The sequence below is a fragment of the Chanodichthys erythropterus genome, chromosome 3 (genome assembly GCF_024489055.1).
Source record: "Chanodichthys erythropterus isolate Z2021 chromosome 3, ASM2448905v1, whole genome shotgun sequence".
Taxonomy (NCBI): Eukaryota; Metazoa; Chordata; class Actinopteri; order Cypriniformes; family Xenocyprididae; genus Chanodichthys; species Chanodichthys erythropterus.
In genome coordinates, this window is record NC_090223.1 from 41,082,625 (window position 1) to 41,105,424 (window position 22,800).

The 22,800-nt window shown below is 40.1% G+C and overlaps 1 protein-coding gene across 2 annotated transcripts in view; it reads right to left on the reverse strand.

The window, feature by feature from the left end:
* Positions 1 to 730: 730 nt before the first annotated feature.
* Positions 731 to 22,800, reverse strand: part of asic2 (acid-sensing (proton-gated) ion channel 2) — a 448,191-nt gene continuing 426,121 nt past the window's right edge. For both annotated transcript variants that reach the window (XM_067375601.1, XM_067375593.1), the window contains exons 4-10: positions 19,673 to 19,823; positions 11,308 to 11,364; positions 6,669 to 6,822; positions 4,067 to 4,158; positions 3,903 to 3,982; positions 1,158 to 1,226; positions 731 to 1,025 (exon numbers count right to left, since the gene is read on the reverse strand). In XM_067375601.1, coding sequence (XP_067231702.1) covers positions 924 to 1,025; positions 1,158 to 1,226; positions 3,903 to 3,982; positions 4,067 to 4,158; positions 6,669 to 6,822; positions 11,308 to 11,364; positions 19,673 to 19,823 — 705 coding nt within the window. In that variant the 3' untranslated portion in view covers positions 731 to 923. The remainder of the gene's footprint in view (positions 1,026 to 1,157; positions 1,227 to 3,902; positions 3,983 to 4,066; positions 4,159 to 6,668; positions 6,823 to 11,307; positions 11,365 to 19,672; positions 19,824 to 22,800) is intronic.

The window sequence follows — 22,800 nt, forward strand, 5'->3', positions numbered from 1 at the left end:
AGGAGGTTGGGAAAGTGGAATCACGATGGCTCTCAAAAATCTCTCAAAAGAGTACTCTCAACTCTGAACTAAAAGCATGAAAGATCATATCAGCTTTCTAATATCAGTTTTAAATAACAAATTCATTATTACCTCTGACAAAATGAAAACAGTATCTCTATAATCTTATGCGGAAAGCAACAAAAACTTTCTTTGTTCATCATTTTTCAAGTGGGATCCGGAAAGCATTTAGAAGAGCCATACACAGCCACAATGGGCTCATAATGGCTGCTATTGTACCGTGACCCATCCGGCTCTTCTATGAAGGATAGAAAAATAAAAGGAAGGAAGGGGCTCTCGGTTTTATGATGCATCCCTGATACATCGAAAAGCCAAATGAGATGCTAGAATCACATAGCAAACGAACAGCACAAGAAAACAAAACCATCTCCACACGTGAGAGAGAACGACATGTTTGAGAAAACCGTATTGTAACGCATGGAACTGACACATGCACAGTTAGAACAGTTTTACAACATTTTCTCTGTTAATAATTTACAGTGTTTTGGCAGTAAACTTCAAAATGGCGGCTGGGGGGAGAGAGAGAGAGAGAGGATGCGAGAACACGCCGAGGCCGGGTGCATTTGCAGTTCCTCACATGCTCGTGTTTTCGTGTTTGTCTTATGTTTACAAGTGACTGTCCTGACAGGTCCACAAACTTCTGCTTTCCTTCATGAGTCCAGAACAAACAGATGGTGTTTGTGAGAAACTTTGGGGTCCTCATGTTCCTCAAGAAGCTCCTTGGCTTCGAGTTCTCATGTTTATGCCAAATGATGACATGTTGAGAAAAAGAAAACCAGTCTGTTTCCTTCTTTTTCCTCTGTCCTTCACCCATTGGAGTGGAGAAGCCCGGCTCCTCCTGGTGGTGTGGAGGGGAACGGCGCTCAGCAGGCGATCTCCTCGAGGGTGCCCAGGGTGGTCTGCAGGGGAACACTGACCGTGTGGCTAATCGATTCAGAGTGGTTTACCACCGGATCACATGTACTCTGAGAAAAACCAAACAAACAGATGTTATCGTTCTTAAAACTGTATGCCTGAGGCACAACTCAGTCATTCCACGCAATGGGTTCTTGATATCTAAATAAATTATTTGAAGCTTAGCAGGCGGTTGTTTTTACCACATCCTCTCCATGACTCTCTTCCTCCTCCTCTCGGTTCAGCAGGTCCAGCATTCTCTCCTTCACCACCTGCCAGCACACATCACAAACCACCATCTCATTCACTGCCAAATCAGGTCTCAAACTGCTGGCCTGAGAACAGCTTTGTAGCTCTGCCAGCGCTGTGTTAATCAAATCAGCGACATGGGTTGCAGCCCAGGGCAATGACCACGGGGGGATCCCAGGAACGTGAAATCATACGGGAATTGAAAGTGGCCATTTTGATTGGGAAATTCATGCAGTCTGGTCTAGTTTCCATCTCCAAACTGGCTGCGCAGATCCTCATGTTGGCAATGCACACATGATCTCATCTTGACATGATCTACTCTAAAATGTCACTGGAATGGAAAGGTTTTGAAGTTGGAGCTAATAAAAAGCCTGAAAACTTACATGAATCAAAACAGACTAAACTTCTTGACAGTGATGTCAAAGCCTGTTTGATATGCACTCTAAAAAGAAATAATTTAACTGTTGACTGTTTATGAAAAAAAATGTGTTCATGCTACAAATTATTAATTTCCACTAACTTAGTTTGTTGGTGGAACATAATTTCATTAGAACTTTTCATAACTGAAAAAGATTGATGCAGACGGTTGCATTAATTTTATTGTTGTTTAACAAAAATGTTGGTTTTTAGAGCGTGGTTAGAACTGAGATCATTGCTTGACCGTTTACATTGTATTTTCATATTTGAATGAATTATCCATGCAATATGGTCCTCCAAAAAAACAAACAAAAAAAAAAAACACCCTATAGGTCATTTTTCAAGCACCTTATTACGACCTATATTTACGTTTTAAAGTCATGCGCCCTCTAGCGGACATAAAAATAATGACAGTGTTGTGTTACGTCTGTCGTCATGAAATGATGTACCATTTAAATGGAATATGTGGACTTTTTACATCATTTGTCCAATTTCCATTTAGCAAAAACTCATTTTTTTATTAACGACTACACCTACCCCATCCCTAAACCTACCCTTAGTGATTTATAGTGCATATACACTTTATGAGCACATGCGTTCCCTGGGATCGAACCCACGATCGCATGATCACGATTCCATATTGTTATATATTGCAATGCTCTGCCAATTAAGCTACGCGAGATATGCGATATGCAATATGCGATACGTTATCATACCCAAGATATGATCCTGTTGTCGATAGGGGCGAAACTTTAGTAAACGCTCCTATGGGTCGTTTGTCGGTATAACATCTTTTTGGTCATGTGAAAAAATTTGGGCAGGTAGAATTCTACTATGGAAAAGTCAGAACTCATGAATATTAATTAGGTCGCATTACTGGGTTGCACTAGGAGGATACCAATAAATGTGAGGCTCATATAATCAATATTCATGAGCTCTAGTATGATTCGTAATATCACACACTAGCAGGGGTGCCTTTGCCCTGGCCCCGAGGATGTTTAACATGCCTCCTCTTTTTTAATAATTACTGGTTAATAGGTCAGTTCATGACCACATTTTTGTGTCATGCATTCACAATGAAGCTAAACACTTTAGTGTTTCTTTTAATTTAATGTGCTTTTTTAACAGCAGCCACAATTTATTAAAATCCAGAGAGACTTCAGAAGCTTAAGAAAATAAAAAAGTTTGAATTTAAATTAAATAAACATCCATTTAAAGCTATAATGAATCAAAAATCCATTAAAACAGGACAGGACAGAATGCAAAATGTGTGTGTGTGTCCCTGAGGGTATGAGTGGTGTAAGGGCTTGTGCTGGCTGCTGTCCACAGAGCAAAGAGACCAGTAGCAATGCAGAATTAATGAAGGCTCATTATGATGAAACTCTCCATCAGAGTGTCATTCATTCTACACCAGAGACAGACAGACTTAAGTTTTCAACAGCCATCACAGTGTCTGGAAGAATTTATGTGTGTGTGTGCGATTCTCGGAATAAATTTGCAGTTTTTAATGTCTCAGTGTGCTTATTGCAGTGTGTATAGCGTTTCCTGTGCCCCTGAGTTCAGACACTGAACAACGGGTTTTTGTCTGTGTCAGACAAAAAATTGACAGAATTGGCTGGTTAACTTATAAGAATGATAATCACACATGCACAATATTACTTGCAATAATAGAGCAAAATAAAAATATTTGGGGGGTGAATCACAAAAGGCTTTCATGTTTTTGTGACAACTGTGGTTTACCCGAGAGATGCGTACACTACTGTTCAAAAGTTTGGGGTATAGGTAAGTTGTCGTTTTTTTTTTATGTTTTTGAAAGACATCTCATGCTCATACAGTAAAAACAGCAGCTGTTTTCTATTTTTAATATGTGTTAAACTGTCATTTATTCCATTAATCAAAACTGAATTTTCAGCATCATCTTTAGTGTCACATGATCCTTTAGAAATCATTCTAATATGCTGATTTGAAGAAACACTACTTATTATTATCAATGTCGAAAACAGTTGTCCTGGTTGTTATATATATGTACAGTATATATATATATATATATATATATATATATATATATATATAAATAACCAAATGACCAATAAAGTGTCCAGTATATATATATATATATATATATATATATATATATATATATATATATATATATATATATATATATATATATATATATATATATATATATTTATTTTTTTTATTTATTTTTTTTTTTAATTATTATAATAGAGAATGTTACACGATGGCATGTTGGACCCTGTGTTTAGATGCTGACATACCTCATATGCATAATCGAATAGCTCCAGTATGGTCAGGATACTTGCACCAATAAACAAGCCCATCTGACCACCAATATCACCTGCAACATAAATATATTTATGATTCAGATGAACAAAGAGAGAGAAAAGATGAAAGAGACAGTATCCATTGTGTGTTGTGTTACCTAGTAGACCTGCCACCTCATATGCTTTCTTCTGCTCTATGGTCTCATAATTCAGAGCTTCAAAGAACACATCCAGAACCAGGATATTGTCCCTGTATCAACAGAACACAAAGAGGGATGTTTTGAATTTCAGATATTTTGATTCATGGCAAAACCAGTAAACAAGTTTCATGTAAAAAGTGATTGGTTTGTTCACACCTGAAATACCTGCAAATGCTGTAAAATGTGACACTAACACAACAAATCAGAAGACTTTTGATGTTTCATTTTAGGCTAAGTATAGCAGGACTTTGGACCAATTAGATTTGATTTCACTGTGGGCAGGGCTACTCACCATGATGCAACAGAAATAAAAAACAAATGACCAATAAAGTGTGCAGTTGGCCAATAAAACATTGTGGCTGCTTAGAACAGAAACTCAGATCAAAGAACTGGTAATGTCTGGTTTACTATCCTTGTGGGGACACTCCATAGACATAATGGTTTTTATACTGTACAAACTGTATATTCTGTCCCCTTACACTAACCCTACTCCTAAACCTACCAATCACACAAAACTTTCTGCATTTTTACATTTTCTCATTCAAAACTCACTCTGTGTGATTTATAGGATTGCTACATCATAGGGACCTCAATTTATGTCCCCACGGTGACACGAGTCCCCATGAGTCCGTGTGCATTCAGGTTTAAGCCCCCACTGGGACACACACACACACACTGAGCCAAAGGCAAATTGACTGTTATTGGATGTTAGTGGCTAAACTGCAACCTCCAAACCCTGACAACAATTACACTAGCATTATCTCAACCATTCATTATGCTCCAATTATTCTGCAGAGATGAATGATCTTGGCATGACCGATAATTTGTGCGTATGTGAGGAGGGAGGAGTGGAGGAGTTAAAAGTAAACAAGGTTTTTTTTTCTTTTTCTATCACCATAAAATGAAACTGTCTAGAGAAGCTTATCTCTCTAGTGGGACACTAGAGTGATGATATGCTGTCTGCTTTATGCTGATTTAATTGACTCTGCACTTGAGCAACATCTGTGTGTGTATCTCTCTGTGTGTGTGTGTGTGTGTGTGTGTGTGTGAGAGAGAGAGAGAGAGAGAGAGGGCGAGAGAGTCAGTATTTCCAATAGCTCCACGTCTCAGACACATCAATCACAAGCTTATCGCTATGACGATGAACTAATGAATGGAGAGGATGCGATATCTGTCACTATACTGAAGAACATCTCACTGAATCTTCCTGACACAAAGCAAAAGTGTTCTCAACTTGTCAGCTAAATGTCTTGAGGAGAAATAAATATGTCTGAGGGCCACATCAAATGTCTTGATGTCCTAATGCTGCTTTTATTGTAGAGAAGCACATCTATGGGGCAACATTTCAAACGCACATTATGAACGACAACACACATGGGGAGTTTCTTTGACACGAGTGAAGCTTTCTCGCAGAATCCAGTGTCCATTTCCTCATGTTCAGTGTCACAACCCTGGCTATGTGCCGTTTATAACTGAATGGAAATGTCAATTCATTTATAATAATTTCCTCAATTTGCATTTGAACAATGAAAAAATTGCAATTTATATTTAGTAAGCAAAATTAAAACAGAATAAATTCAAAAAGCAACCGAACTGTTTTAGGTGTACTTCAAAATAACAGTCATGTTGTGTTTACCAGCATTACTTGCTTTTTTTCTTAACTTATATATACACACTACTGTTCAAAATGTTGGGGCAGTAAGATTTTTTTTAAAATTAATTATTTGTTTATTCAGCACGGATGCATTAAATGTAACAAAAGTGACAATCTTTCCATTTCAAATAAGAGCTGGTCTTTTGAACTTTCTCTTCATCAAAAATAAGGAAAAAATGTATCACGCTTTCTATAAAAATATTGCAATGCACAACTGTTTTCAACACAGATAATAATCATAAATGTTTCTTGAGCATCAAATCATCATATTAGAATGATTTGTGAAGGATCATGTGACACTGAAGACTGGAGTAATGATGCTGAAAATTGCTCAAAGAAAAAAACAGTTATTTTAAATTGTAATGATATTTAAAAATATATTGGAAAAATTGGTCAGTAGAAGAAAGTTCTTTCAAAAAACATAATGACTCCACATTCGTTCAGTTGTAAATTAATGACTGTTTTTACTAAATTGTTTTGTTTAATTCAGTAAATTCATCTTCCTGTCATTTCAATGTCCTCTGGTTCATGGCCAATTCAGTACAACCTTGTGAATAAAATGAAGCCAATTATTAATTTCCAAATTTTATTCTCAATCCTAATAACATCATAGCTCGTCCTTGGCAGAAAAGTGCAGGCTTGTGATCATTAACAAGCTCCGTATCTCTGTGATCATTGATATGAGGTGGTACATTAACTGGTAATTTTGCAAATTGGTGGCAGTAATGAGATAAAGTTAAAGCCTGTGAAAGGTATTACAAGAACTACAATTAAAAAGTTTGGAAAGGAGAAGTTGTAACACAGACAAAAAAAAAAAAAAACTCAGAAACCTTTGGATGCTGAATTCAAAGCCATTTTGATGTAGAGGAAAGCGGCTTTTAAAAGGGTTGTGAGGTGCAAACTCACGTGATGTATTTCTCAGATCGGTTGAACTTCTTCTCCAGGTAGCGGGCAGAGGTTTTACTGGGGATCTTGACCATGGAAAGCTCTTTGTTGTATCGGGTCATGTTACAGGGGCTCCTGCAGATGCAGTTTGTGCCTTCAACAGCTGACAGAGCAGCTACGGAGAGCATAAAATAGAATAGAAGTGAGAAAAAAGAAAAGAGAAAAAGAAAATGAGGAGAGACAGGAAAGAGTACAGGGAAGAAAGGGAGAATATCGGTCTGTTCTTTCTGCAGGAGGTATTCCTGAACTGAGTTCTATATATATGATATCCATGTATGTCTTCACATACACACACACAAACACTCACACAGATCGGAGTATAATTCAACTTTTAGCCTTGTCAGAACACTTTTAAATCGCTGCTGTCGAACCTTGAGACTTTGAAAAATATTGCGTGTTGCACTTTTGCACTTTTGATTATCTTTACAGAGATACTGCAAAAAAATAAAAAAATAAACCACAAGGATCTTTCTGTCAAAGTGCTTTCTAGAAGTCTACAAAAACTGACTGAAAAACAAAAGATTGATTGGCAGGTGAAATGTATTAATTTTGAATAAACTTGTGCTGACATTTAGCTTTCAGTGAGTAATAAGGAGTTAGATGGTAATTTCAGTGAAATGAAGAGTCCATCCCCTGCTAGTCAAAAAGTGCTAAAAGAACGTGTACGGAATTGTAATTGGAATGCCAATCATACCAATAAGCATCCTAATGGGATCAAATAAGAATTATCTAGGAACCATATAAAGTTGCTACTGGATATAAAGAAATTCCTACAGGACTTTTTGATTTAATTCCTAGAGTCCATCTGGGTCTTTGTCAGAATCCCAGTTATTTCATTTGAACTGTGATTTCCATAAACTGTTCTGCAGCTGGACAGAAAGAAAAATCACAGGGGAGCAACAAGAGATTAAAAACCCTCAACGATTCTCTGGAAATTCCTTTTGATATCCTACGGGGACATTTTATCCTATTGTTAATCATAATAGCCTTATTTTTTAATAAAAATACAATTTGGAATTTAAAATAGGAAAATCTGGAATTTCTTTTGGCAAGAGTCAAATGTGTTTCATAACCGACACCTTAATGTTTAATACTGTTTCTCTTTTTGTACATGTAAAAGAAACAAAAGAGAATAATTTGCTATTCTCTTGTCGGTTGCCCAGGGCTGAAATCTTTTTCTCTTGGCTGTGCCTTCCTCAGATTTCTAATCAGCTCATAACTTGCATGACCTGGAGATGGAATCTGACCTTTCACAGAAACATTTTAAAATGCCTGACCTTTTCTATCTCCTTTTCTATCTTCTCCTCACTTCCATCCTCTCTAAAACCCTAGGAGACGATGCTAAAGTCACATCATTTAATTGGGGAATTAAGTGAGATTTAACCTCCTCAACACACTCATTGACAAATGAACAGAAAACAATCACACACACAGCTATTAAATCTGCTATAATCTTCTGCTAAATCCATCGTTCTGTATGAACTTCACAGCACTGTTCACATCCCATAACTCCTGTCTTCTCTAGGCATCGCCTATGGCAGATCCTGTGCTCAAACCACAAAGGTTCTGTTATAGAAAATGGTTGTGAGTTTCATACTACTTGTACTATTTTGACAGTGCAAAATGTAAACAGTGCACAGCATGGACATTTTTTGCATGCATGAAACAGTTAAATGACCAACGTTTGGCAAAGTACAGTATACAACCAAAGCATTCAAGACTCATATCTCACAATGCATTCCACTCGACCTTCCACTTCCAGCGTGGCTAGCCATTTAACCACAGTTTTTATGTTTCATTTTACTTTACTTTACATTAGCCTTTTATTTATAGTATAGTATAGTATAGTATAGTATAGTATAGTATAGTATAGTATAGTATAGTATAGTATAGTATAGTATAGTATAGTATAGTATAGAACAGAGAGGACAAGAATTTATGGAGAAAAGAGGGTAAAATGGGATTAGGAAATGTTGCAAGCTGGATTCAAACATGCATTGTCCACATGTGCTTTAAAGAATAATGTGTTACAGTATATGTGCTAACTACCCTGGCACTGACCACAAATATTTTCTTTTTTCCATAGTATTTGATTGGACTAAAGGAAAAAATGTTAATTGGATTAAAATAATTCAATTTAAATTGCAAAATAATAGTCATCTGTCCCTGATTGGTCTATATCATTGCCATAAAAATATTATCTCAAACATCTAAGACAATGGTGTCTTTTTTATTTATTCATTTATTTATTTTTTTTTAAATCCAGCAATTTTCACTTCATACCTCTAATAGCCTCTCATTCATGTCTAAATGTGTTCATCTGCATACTGTTCTGGAGTGAAACAGAAAGTACATATTTCTTCCCTCCTCAGGGTGCTGTGAACAGAGAGTTGGAGTTGGTGATAATTTCCTCTCCACTTTGCCAAAGATAAGAACCAGCTGTCAAGCATTTTGAAGCCAGCAGCTAAAGTTTTGGACAAGCTGTGCAGCCTCTTATGCTGTGCCGTTGTGCCTTGTCTGATTGAGGTCAGACATTTCCAATCGAAACTTTTCCAGTGGTTTGGAATACTGTCCCTCTTCATATTAAAATTGGCTTTATCTCGCATGATTGTGCACACAGAATTCTAATCAAAGGTAAAAATGTGTGTAATTAGACATGTTAATAAACCAAGGAAGTCTTTGGAAATGGTTTGTGTGCTGAATACCTGAAAAGTACAGTCTTAGCAGTGCTCTAATTTGAATTTCCTCATTAGTGGAAGATAATTAGTGAGCACAGAGCCAACTTGCTTATTATGAGTGGGATAGACCACTGGTATATACTGTCAGATGGTATGTAGAGAGGGAGTTAATGAGGGCCAGACTGCATTCTGTCGGTAGGGATGGTGCATAAACCAGTTAAAGTCTTTGTTTTCCCTGAATACGTTTCCAAAATAATGACTTAATTTGAGCAAGTTCATGAGGGAATTTAAAGTTCAATAAAGAAGTCTCCGTGTTAAGAGGAATCAAGATCAGCAAAGAAAAATGCAATTATTTTGTGAGAGAACTGAAGCATACTTTCAAAGTTTCTCCATGCAGAGTTAATATAGTCTAATTGGTGAAGCTGGTGAAGATTATAGATAATACATTCTGATGTCTAAAGTCTACACACTGCTGTACAAAACACATATAAACAAACAGATTTGTTCTAATTTTATTTATTTATTTCTTTGCTCTACCATTTGCCCTTTTATCCTCTTTAAGGATTCTACTCAAGAACAAAACGCAACTACAGACTTGTTGTCAGTTTTTCCTTGAATTGGATTTTATGGAGGGTCAGTGCCATAATAGTCATGAAGGCCTGTTGGACAGAAACTTGCGCATATATATTTTGTGCCATGGTAGTGTGGTAGATGAATGAAAATGAGCCTAGTAATACATCAGGATTCAAATCAGAATTCATTCGTTCAGTCCGTCTCACTGAGAAAATGTCAGATACACCTGGATTTATACCGTGCAAGCGAGCAACACAACAAAAAGTGCCTGTGTGGACAGCTTTGTTGATTACAACAGGATTCTTGTTTTGTTGCGTCGTGCCACGCCAATTACAGAGGTTTATATGTCTACATGAAATGCTTTATCACTATGGCTGCATGCAGATATGCATAGTTGGCAAAAAAAGTAATATGTCTGAATTCACAGTTTTTATAAAATAGTATGCAAAAAGTACCCAGATGACTTGTGAATGCCAGATGTGAATGTCAATGACAACATGACAAATGTTTGTCCATATTGCATTCAAACTACACACATTAATACTATAAATCATGTGTTTTTAAAAAGTCACAATGTGAGTACTAAAAGTCTGCAATTTCAGATATAGCTTATATATAACAGGATCCGACATAATTCTGGTTGTTAAGTCTCCCTTCTGCAACACATCTAATTAATATTATGAGTTTATTAGTAGAGCCTCCAACAGGGAAGTCAAGTCAATTCACATTTATTTATAAAGTGCTTTATATAATACAGATTGTTTCTAACTAGCATCACAGTAATAAACAGGAAAATAACAATGTTAATCTTGCAAAATTCATAAATTATCCATTTCAACTATAAAGCAGCTCTACAGAAGACAACAGAGTCATTATTCAGCTCAACTCAGTTCAATAACAGTGCAACATAAATTATGAAACAAGTTCAATTCAACTATAGGCAGCTCTACAGAAGAAAATAGTGTGATTTTCAGCTCAAGTCAGTTCAATGTTGATTCAATTCTGTTCAATAACAGTGTCGATGTTGCCGAGTTCATCAGTTGTAAAGCAGCTCTACAGAAGACAATAGTGTCATTATCCAGCTAAACTGAGTTCAAGTTTTGTTCTCATCCAATAGTGTCAGTGCAGTCAATTAGATATTATTATTTTATTAATTTTTTCTATATTAATATTAATTTTAATATGACTGGCAAACAAATTGCCAACATTTCTTGAATTGAAGGTAGTGGAATGCCATTCTGGATTGTTCTGACTCATCTTAACCTGTGTGTTTGTGTATTAGTTAATGAATGGCTGTTGAGGGTTGAGACGTGTATATGTGTGTGTGTGTGTGTGAAGATCACACTCACCCAGAGCAGGTTCAGCACAGTCCTTATACTGTTCAGGAGTGCAGTACGGAGAATCACCTAGCAGCAAGAAGGAAACAAAGAAAATGAAAAGAAAAAAAAATATGGAAAATGTCAAAGAAAAATTCTTCTTTATTCAGCCTTCTTAAATTAATAATGAAACACTGATATCGTGTTCTGAGTAGGAGAAAAACAGTCCCAACCTTCACCCAGCCAGACACGGGAAATAAACAACAGTGAGTGTATGTGTGTGCACACATGGAAGAGAGAATTAAACGAGTCTACACTTGCTCCTGGTCAAAATGTGTCAGATGTATCCCAAACGTACATTAAAGGACAATCATAATCAGTTAATGAATCTATAATTACATTATTAGAGAAGGGCGCTTGTGTGAATGAAGGACTAGTCATCTATGAGATAATTGTTCTGTCTTGAGTGCCAATTTGAGGTTGAGGTTGGCACCTATGGGTTAGAATTAATAAGGACCTTTATGAAAAAGAAGTGCAATTTTATCAGATAAAAATGGAGAAAATGGTGAAAATGGAGACTATATAGTGTCATTAAAAGAGACCAGTTGACAATGAAATCTACAGCAGCACTAACTTTAAATATCAGCTATTACGGGAGAGCGTAAATTGGCATTAAGAACGGGACATAAAGGGCCCTGAGTCACAATGAGAAGTTGAAATCATATTATGAAATCATGGAAATATATTACGTCTTTAAAAAAGACCATTTAGCAACAATTAAAGATGACTATTTATCAGTAGGCCAAAATGACCATTTTATCAGTGAAATGAAATTAAAACTGAACGTTTCTGAAGAATATTTTGGGAAGAGCTCTTCCACACTTTTCAAATTACACAATATGTCACAGCTCCTGCTTCCAAGTCCTTGCTGTCAGTTTGTGGGCTTGTTCCAAACCACCTTTGACCCACAGAAAACGTCTCAGGTTACAGATGTAACCCTGGTTCCCTGAGTAGGGAACGAGACGCTGCGTGGTAACGCATTGGGAACCTTCTGCGTGATGTCGTCACTGAAGCACTCATGTATCTAGCCAATCGCGAAGCGAGACGTCAGAGACGGGTGACGTCACGGACCAGGAAACTATAAAGCACACTCGGATGCAGAGCACGCCAGCTTCTAAGTAAGTCTGAAGCAAGCACTTGCAAGTGTGCAGGGGTACGGCAAGAGACGCAGCGTCTCGTTCCCTACTCAGGGAACCAGGGTTACATCTGTAACCTGAGACGTTCCCTTTCGTGGGAACTGTCGACGCTGCGTGGTAACGCATTGGGAACGCAATCCCAACTGAGCCGTAGCTCAAGCACTTGCCAAGGTTATCTTGACAGGACAGAGGACCCCGGAGTGGAGCCAACATCAAGGTTATAATATTTAATAAATGTGTGCTGGCATGACCATCCAGCTGCATCACATATGTCACTCATGGAGACTCCTGACATCAGAGCTTTTGATGCCGCCATACCCCTGGTAGAATGGGCGCGAACATTCAAGGGAGAGGGCTGTCCGGCCGCTTCGTATGCAAGTGAGATGGCCTCGACCACCCACTTGCTCATTCTCTGTTTTGATGCTGGGCCCCCTTTTCTAGGGGACCCATAACAGACAAACAACTGATCTGACTTACGCCACAGGGCAGCTCTGTGGACATAAGTATCCAAAGCCCTTACTGGGCATAACAGATTCAATTTTTCCTGATCCGCAGATTCAAATGGAGGAGGATAGAAAGACTGAAGCACAATGGGGCCTGGGACATTGGTAGGGACCTTTGGGACATACCCCGGTTTAGGATACAGGAATGCTTTCACCATTCCTGGAGCAAATTCAAGGAAAGAGGGAGCAACAGAAAGTGCTTGTAAATCTCCTATCCGCTTCAGAGAAGTGATAGCTAATAAAATAATCGTTTTCAGAGTGAGGAACCTCTCAGGAACCTCCTCTAATGGTTCAAAGGGAGCCTCAGCTAACCCTTGTAAGACCACAGCCAAGTCCCAGGTTGGCACCCTTGTGCGCACTGGAGGCCTCAACCTCAGTGTGCCACGGAGGAAGCGTGTGACGAGGGGTCTCGACCTACCGAGATATTCCCCTCAAGAGGAGCATGATATGCTGAAATTGCTGCAACATAAACCTTTAAGGTTGAGTGAGATAGGCCCTCCGAGAATTTTTTCTGGAGGAATTTTAGCACAAAGCTAACAGAAGAAAGGACAGGGTCCGTATTATTGTGTCTGCACCAGGTAGAAAACAAATTCCATTTGTAGGCATACAACTTCCTCGTGGCGGGAGCTCTGGAGTTAAGAATGGTCTCCACAACCTCGGTTGGGAGACCAGCATTTATGAGTCTGGCCCCCTCAGAGGCCAGGCCCATAGTTTCAGTCGTTCTGGGCGGGGATGTATAATCATGCCGCCCGCTTGAGACAGGAGGTCCTGTCTGAGAGGAAGCTCCATTGGGGAGCCGTTGAGTAACGACACTAGGTCTGAGAACCATATCCTGGTTGGCCAGAATGGGGCTACCAGTATTAGATTGGCCCCTTCTCGGCGTACTTTTTCCAGAACTCCCGGGAGCAGGGCGATCGGGGGAAATGCGTACAGGCGCAGCCTCGGCCACGTCTGTACCATAGCATCCAGACCCAGAGGTGCTGGATGTGTTAGGGAGTACCAGAGCGGACACTGGGTTGACTCTCCCGAGGCGAACAGGTCGACTTCCGCTCGACCGAAATTTTTCCATAGGAGACTCACCACTTCTGGGTGGAGTTTCCACTCCCCGGGCCTTGGCCCCTGCCTCGACAGGGCATCTGCTCCCACATTTTGATGTCCCGGGATGTAAGCTGCCCTCAGCGAGAGCAGCTTCCCTTGGGACCACAGGAGGATCTGACGGGCCAAGTAATATAGTCGGCGAGACCGCAGACCCCCCTGATGATTTATATATGCAACCACTGCAGTGTTGTCCGTACGAACCAACACATGGTAACCTCTCAGGTCTGGGAGAAAGTGTTTCAGAGCTAGGAACACTGCCATCATCTCTAGCCGATTTATGTGCCAAGAGAGCTGATGGTCTTCCCAAAGACCCTGAGCTGAGCGACCACTCATGATCGCTCCCCAGCCCGTGAGGGAGGCGTCCGTCGTAAGCATTACTCGACGAGTAGTGGCCCCCAACACGGGTCCCTGGGACAGGAACCGGGGTCTTTCCACATGGTCAGAGAACGAAGACATCGTTTTGAGACTTTGATCATGCGAAAGGGATTTCCCCTCGGGGAGAACCCCCTGGTCCTGAGCCACCACTGTAGGGGCCTCATGTGCAGAAGGCCAAAAGGTATCACGTTGGACGCAGCTGCCATCAGACCCAGCAGTTTCTGGAACTGTTTTACAGTGAGTGACTGGCCTAACTTCACCCCTTTCATAGCCATAAGAATGGCACTCACCCGAGCGGGAGACAAATATGCCCGCATCGTGGTGGAGTCCCACACTACACCCAGATAGTTGGTGGATTGAGCTGGAACTAGCACACTCTTTTTGGCATTGAGCCTCAGCCCAAGCCTCTTCATATGGGACAGAACAGCATCTCGATGCTGAACTGCTAGTTGCTCTGACTGAGCTAGAATCAACCAATCGTCGATATAATTCAGTATGCGAATGCCCTGGATCCTCAGCGGAGCCAGAGCTGCGTCCACGCATTTCGTGAATGTGCGGGGTGATAATGATAGGCCGAACGGAAGAACCCTGTACTGGTAAGCTTCGCCCCCGAAAGCAAACCTGAGGAACTTCCTGTGAGAAGGATGGATGGACACATGAAAGTAAGCATCTTTCAGGTCTATTGCCACAAACCAGTCCTCGGACCTGATCTGTGGTATAATCTGTTTGAGTGTCAGCATCTTGAACTTGAGCTTTTGTATTGAGCGATTTAGCACACGTAAATCTATAATAGGTCGTAGACCTCCATCCTTCTTTGGAACAATGAAGTAACGGCTGTAGAACCCTGACTGGTTGCTGGGAGGAGGAACCCTTTCTATAGCTCCTTTTCGCAAAAGTGTCGCAACTTCTTGTTCCATAACCAGAGACTGCTCGGGGGTTACCACTGTGGGAAGAACCCCGTTGAATCTGGGCGGGCGAGACCCGAACTGGATCTTGTAACCCTCTTTTATAGTGAGCAGCACCCATTTTGATATATTCGGAAGAAGTTTCCATTCTACCAGAAAATTTACTAAGGGAACCAGTCTCTCGAGACTGGCCTCTGGTGTTTTTTGAGCACCTGATTCGACGCTCTGAAGCGGCGCACCGGCAGAGAACAATCGAATCAAGTGGCCGGCCCTCCTCGGAGGGTCGGTGGAGACCGCTGCGCCCTGACGCACCCTGGGTGGCAGGGTTGGCATAACGATCCCCTGAGGGCGCCGAAGGGAAGCGGCTTTTAGATGTATTTTTCGCCGGCTCCCTTCGGAGGGGGCCGCCCTCATCGGTTCCTGACCCACAGACATCAGGACCGCTTCGAAGCCTTCCGGGCCAGGATAACGGCGCGCAGGTCCGTTCTGCCCCTAGAAGGCTTCGGCTGAGCGGGCCGACCCGATCCCCAAGCTCTCTGCGGGGGAGCACGGGCGGCCACGCTAATCTTTGTTGCGCTCTGTGGTGCGCTGAGGAGCTCGTTGACGGCCGAGGCTGATCCCGCTCATCAGCCTCGGGGGAGGGATTCTTGGTTTGCGGGGGATGAACCTCTGGAACGCCGCAGATTGTTTCTTAGCCTCCTGGAACCTCTCGACGACTGTTGTAACGGCGTCGCCGAAGAGGCCCGCAGGAGACAGCGGCGCGTCCATAAGGGAGGCTTTGTCACGCTCCCTTATGTCCGAGAGGTTCAGCCACAAGTGCCTCTCCGTAGCCACCAATGCTGCCATAGAGCGGCCGATTTCTTTTGCCGTCTCTTTGGTGGCACGGAGAGCCAGGTCAGTTGCCATCCTGATTTCCTGGATGCACTCATACGTGGCCTCCCCGCTATTCTCCACTTCCCCCAGCAGGTCGGCTTGATATGCCTGTAGGAGCGACATGGTATGTAGACATGCCGCTGCCTGACCTGCTGCCGCATAAGCCTTGCCCACCAAGCCTGATGTAGTTTTTAATGGCTTGGTGGGCAACGTCGGGGTTTTCAGCGACGATGCAGACTCGGGGGAGAGATAGCCCGCAAGCGTCTCTTCCACCCGAGGCATCGCCGCATAGCCTTGCTGCTTCAGCCCCACGATGTTACTATACATTGAGGTCTGGGGGCTGAAGACACGATATGATGCCGGCTTCTTCCAAGACCTCGAGACCTCGGTGTGGAGGTCCGGAAAGAAGGGCAAACCCCGACGCTGGGGTAGTGACCGAGCGGGCAGAAAGCGCTCATCCAGCTTACTCTTTGGTCTAGTATCTGCCCGCTCTGCTGGCCAGTCAATTTTTAATTTGGCAACAGCCCTGGTCACTACCTCCAGGAGCTCCTCATGTGCTGGGGAAGAGGATGGCGGTTTCTCTTCCCCCACGCTCATCACATCAACCTCCTCAGAGGAAGAGAGATGAAGCGCGGGTGCCTCTCTCTGGGGGGAAGAAACCGCAGCGCGTGCTTCCGCCGCCTGAGAAGAGGCACTGGGGCTGGCAGGTAAAGGGCGAGATAAGGCTGGGCCCGTCTCAACCCCCTCTGCCAGCTCCATTTGCGAACCCCACGAATGAAGCCGCCGCTGCGCCTCAGCAACAGCGGGACCCGATCCGCGGGGAACGCCGACCGGAGCACTCTCTTTATCGTGAAAGAGTGCCCGGCGTGATCTTAAAACTCTGAGGGTGAGCTTCTCACAATGAACACAGACAGCCCCCTCGAGAGCTGCCTGTGCATGCTCAACCCCCAGGCAGACAACACACATCTCATGAGTGTCCCCATCTGGAATAAACCGTGTGCATGGGTGAACACACTTTTTAAATTGTCTGCCTTCCGCCATTTCACTCGTGTCTTTATTCACTATATATATATATATATATATGTGTGGTGCACAATAACACTCTTGTCCTCAGACGAAGAGATAATGTTTTCCAAAAATAAGCAGGACAAACAACACCAAATAAGTGTTGCTGCTGAAGACACAGAAGCTGGCGTGCTCTGCATCCGAGTGTGCTTTATAGTTTCCTGGTCCGTGACGTCACCCGTCTCTGACGTCTCGCTTCGCGATTGGCTAGATACATGAGTGCTTCAGTGACGACATCACGCAGAAGGTTCCCAATGCGTTACCACGCAGCGTCGACAGTTCCCACGAAAGGGAACTGAATTATTTTCTATATTCTGACCTCTCCTAAACAAGTTCAGCTAGGTTTTGCTCCACTACCAAATACAAACCACAAATGCCACAAGGCATTAAGTTATTGCAACACACAACCTTATGCTTTCCACGAGCATATGAAATCTGACCTCACTGGCTAACTGTTCATCAAGAAATGAAGATCTTCGACAGGGGTTTACACAGAGAAGACAGGAACACTGGTCCCTGCTGGTTTTGTGATAGACAGTACAAACTCTATTTGTCATAACTATTCAGTCACAGACATTATAAGCGACGTCTTCATCATGTCTTTCATCTGATAACATAAATAAAAGGTTGGATCTGTGCTGATTTGTTTGCAGACTATTTATTTGCACATCATAAAAGCTGTCATTTATTTCTATCCCATATGTATGTAATCACTCACTGCTTTGAACACCATTTTCTGTATTTGTTTATATAATGGAATATTTTCATTGCTCTTAAATGTCTTGCTGAATGTTTTTTTTTAATTAATTTAATTGCAAGCTGGTTTCAAACATGTACTGTCAATTTAATTTAATTTAATTTAATTTATTTTGAGAGGTTGCTCTTAGGCCAAATTTATTATGGCAGGACATTACAGGCAATCACGTATTTTTTATTATTATTTTTTATTACTCTGTTATTATTGTTATAGTCATTTTAAAAATAAGTTTTTGGAATTTGTCATTACAGGCACCTTTTTTCACATTTTTATTATTATTAATGCTTCAACAATAGTGAAATCGAGATGTGCTAGAGGATCTGTATAAAGTAATTTATTTTATTTACCTTTATTTTACCAGGAAGTCTCATTGAGATTAAAATCTCTTTTACAAGAAAGACCTGGCCAAGGTAGCAGCCATATAGTAAGACAACACTTTAAAATACAACAATAAAACAGAAATATTAAAACAAAGTATCCTCTCAACAAAAACAATCACAAGCCTCCATTTCTGTCTTTATTATGCCTCTAAATGGACCAATAGACACAAATTTATCTAGTTTTAAATCTTTTTGCAAATTATTCCAAGCCCAGGGTGTGTGGAAGTAAAATGCAGTAAAAACTCGAGGTACATTAAAAAGCAAACACTTGTAAGAGTGTAGTAACTGCCAGATCTAAAACAAAGAAGGGTACTGAGAAAAGCTGGATGTTTTTATCTATTAAGCTAGGCAAGCCGGAAGTTTACCTAACATTGCTTTACAGTATAGATAAAAATAAACAGTATAATTATAAAGAAAGAGGTATACGGTATAAAGTTTTAAGCACTGCTACACTCAAAAAAATGAACTTTCACTGTTGTTAGTTTCACTCAAACCACCCTTGTTCACATTACTTAAAAACTCATGTAACTACATGAACGTAATTTAACTGCGTTGTTTCTACTTATATTGAGTATTGTCAGCTTTACTTAGTAAGTGTTTGTTCAGTCAACTTAACATTGCTGTGTGAAACGCACACATTATTGTTGACATAACTAACTGTGCAGTGGATCCGTAGTTCCCAGCATGCTTTGCAAGGGACTGCATTAGGAGAGTAAATTTAGGGATTAAAGTGTTATTTTATGTGTTTTTCAGTAAAGGGAAAGATGTTGTTAGTTTATGTTAGTGTTCAATGTTCAGTTATGTTGGACATTTAGAGTAGTTTCTGTAATGTTTTTGAATTTTGTGGTTACCATCATGCAGAAGAGTGTCGCCTGTGTTTAGGCTGTGAGCCTCATATAGGCATGTTTATAGGATTAAATTCCTGCTCTCAATTCAATTGAGTTTGTTCAATTAGTTATTTTTTGAGTGCATTTTGGGGTGAGGGGCTGCATTCTGATATGTTGTATCCTTTTTATTTAAATGATTATTCAAAAAAAAAAAAAAAGTGTTCACCTTATGTAATCAACATAACATTATTAAGTAAACTGCACATATAAATATTATGTAACAGTGACATTCAAATGATTTGTATTTTTGTCAGCTTTACTTTACTTTAGTTTTTTGTACAAATTACTCAATATTGTTATTTACTTATTTTTTAAGTAAATCCAACAATTCATTTTTTTGAGTGTAGGTTGGGACGTACCAGGCATGTAGACCATCCTGCAGTTGCAGTTCTCTATGATGTAGCGCGTTTCACACTCGATACGGCAGGCAGACACGCTGTACACCTGAAAGAGGCCTGAATCCAGGGCTCTGGACACACACTCGCCCCATGGAGGAGGAAGGTACGTCAACTGAAGGAGGAGAAAGGATTATAATTCATTAGACAGATTGATTAGCAAATGATTGACATGCAACAGCATAAGTGAGTAAAAGCAAAAAGGTATTAGACAAGTAATTTTGGGGGTACATTCTATCCCCCTACACTACCCCTACCCCTAATCCTACCCATCACAGAAAACATTCTGCATTTTTACATTTTTAATTAGTGCCATCAGAGTTTTGATTTAGCAAGTGAAACATCTTCTGTACAGTCCAGTTATGCCTGTTTTGACCTTTTCTGCTTTCCATACAATCGGTCACAGAAACTGCCGCATAATGCATTTTCATGAGTTTGCTCTATTATAAACTGCAAGTAAAAACCAAATGAACTATTAAGTCAACGTTTATTTACAAAGCTATGACTTAAGTTGATCCAAAATGAAAACAGATACAAATAAAAAATAAAAGGTCAACCAATTTAAAAGATAAAAAGCTACAGTGCTACAAAGTAAAGATAAGATTTAAGGGAAGAATTAACAATGACAACTGTGTGGTCTGTTACTTTTCATTTGACATCAAATCCATCAGACAGTCTCTTCCTGTTTAAATAGAAAGTTCTTAGTAACCCCCTATTATCGTACACTTTGCTTGCTGAATAAATAAATAAATGTTGCATCCTCTGTATCCATGCCTGTCAGTATGAAATCCAAAACCATTGTTGTTTCAGCCAGAAAAATAAATTAAAAAGTATTCCTAACACATTTAAATTTGCACATCACAATCATCGGAAAAGGGTGAATTCAAGTTCGGCATACATAGTGCATAGTTTCCCTGCCTTCTGTTCTGTGCAAGAGTGATAAACAATTGGAATTATACGAATTGATCAAAAAATACTAATAATTAAAAGGTTGCTTTGTCTAAGGAAGTCACACAAACACAAAAAGTGTGTTTTTGCCAGGCGCAGCAACAGGCATTCTGCTGGCATGAGTCCATTGGCTGGAAGGAGTGTTTACTGTGTTACAACTTCTAACACACTCATACTCAACAATCCTTCATGAGCAAACACCTTGAACTGGCTCTCATCTCAGTGAACCTGGCAGCAGACGGATGGGGAAGACGACAGGGAGGGAAGGGCGTGAATGTCAAGGGAGCGAGAAATATGGAGCGGGATTAAGGATTTAAGAGGGAATGACAAAAGAGATAGTAAATAACAAGAGGCAGAGACACAGCACAGGAAATGTCAGGTGGAGAGGAGGAGGATCCCATCTGCCCCAAAACAATAGGTTGTCCACATTCACACTTCTCCTAGCATACATTACCCACGCTTCCATGCAGGTCAGCTTCATTTAGTCTCAATGGGAGACATCATGGGTAATGCAGTCTTAAGACTGAAAGAGCCAAATGTGAATAATGAGCTGACTTGGAAAGGATAAGAAGGGACATAATCTCTTTCCAACTGCGTCTGGAAACCACTGAGCATCAGGCACAGATTGAGGAACCGATTTCACGCGGCTACTGATGGGAAAAAAAGATATCTGACAGGCAAATGAAATTTGTCAGTGGAGATAAAATAAAAGCTGTTTTGGCATGGGAAGACTTTAAAAGGCCTGTTGTCTTACCTCTGCTCCAGGAATCAAAAATAAAACCGGCATCCAGATCTGACACTAGTCTTCCGCAACAAACAACATCATTAAAACAAACTCAGGTTCTTTAGTAAACAGCCTTATAATAACTTCATTTGTATTTCTCCAGCTTGCTTTCAGACATATTGCAGCCCATAGACTCTCTTTGAACTGTATGAAAAACGGCCTTAATTAAGTCATGTTAAAAAACACACTGCATCTGTATACTACTAGCTGTGTAGATGCAAGATTACATCAGTAATCAGGTTGCAAAAAAAAAAATCTAAATATTGAGAAAATCACCTTTAAAGTTGTCCAAATGAAGTCCTTAGCAATGCATGTCCACTCACAAAAATTATTCTTTTGATATATTTATGGTAGGATATTTACAAAATATCTTCATGGAACATGATCTTTATTTAATATCCTATTGATTTTTGGCATAAAAGAAAAATCGATAATTTTGACCCATACAATGTAATGTTGGCTATTGCTACAAATATACCCAAGTGACTTGTGACTGGTTTTGTGGTCCAGGGTTACACATGATTTAGAGGTAAATAAATATATAATTTGCTGTATAATTCTCATATCACTGAACATAAGCAATGAACACTGTCAAGATGTTGTGTCAAAAATACATGTCAAGACTGTTTTATTCGGATAAAAATTCTGTAATATGTTTTTATGAATTAAAACTAACAGCGTTCATTTGTATTTTTCAACTTATTTTTACATTTTAACTAAAATTGTTAAATTGATAGCTTTAATTATTACACATCGTTTTTTACAATCAGTTGTATAGCAAGGTTGTATAAGCTATTATTTTATAATTCAATCAGTCAATTGAGTTGTAGAAAATGCTGATGTTCCATTTCCATTAATTATTCATTAATGATAAACACAATTAGAGTGTAAATCAGGGTTCTGCCCTTCATACTGACCTTCCCTTCCAGCATCAGTGTGTGTGTGTGTGTGTGTGTGTGTGTGTGTGTGTGTGTGTGTGTGTGTGTGTGTGTGTGTGTGTGTGTGTGTGTGTGTGTGTGTGTGTGTGTGTGTGTGTGTGTGTAGCTCATAATTGCTCTATCTGTGATCACACTCAACTCACACTAAGGGTAGAGACTTTACCTTCCACCTTCTGTCACTAATGCATAAGCTTACTGGCCCCAATGTGTCCCAAATCAGTTTCTGAAAAACGGTTACACTTCCATTTAAAAGAGTTGGGAAAAAGGTAAGATTATTATTATTTTAATAAATAATTACCTCCATTTAGCAATTATGCATTAAATCGGTCAAAAGTGACAATAAAGACATTTATAATGTTACAAAATATCTATTTCAAATAAATGCTGTTCCAAGTTATCAAATAATCCTGAAAATACATGTA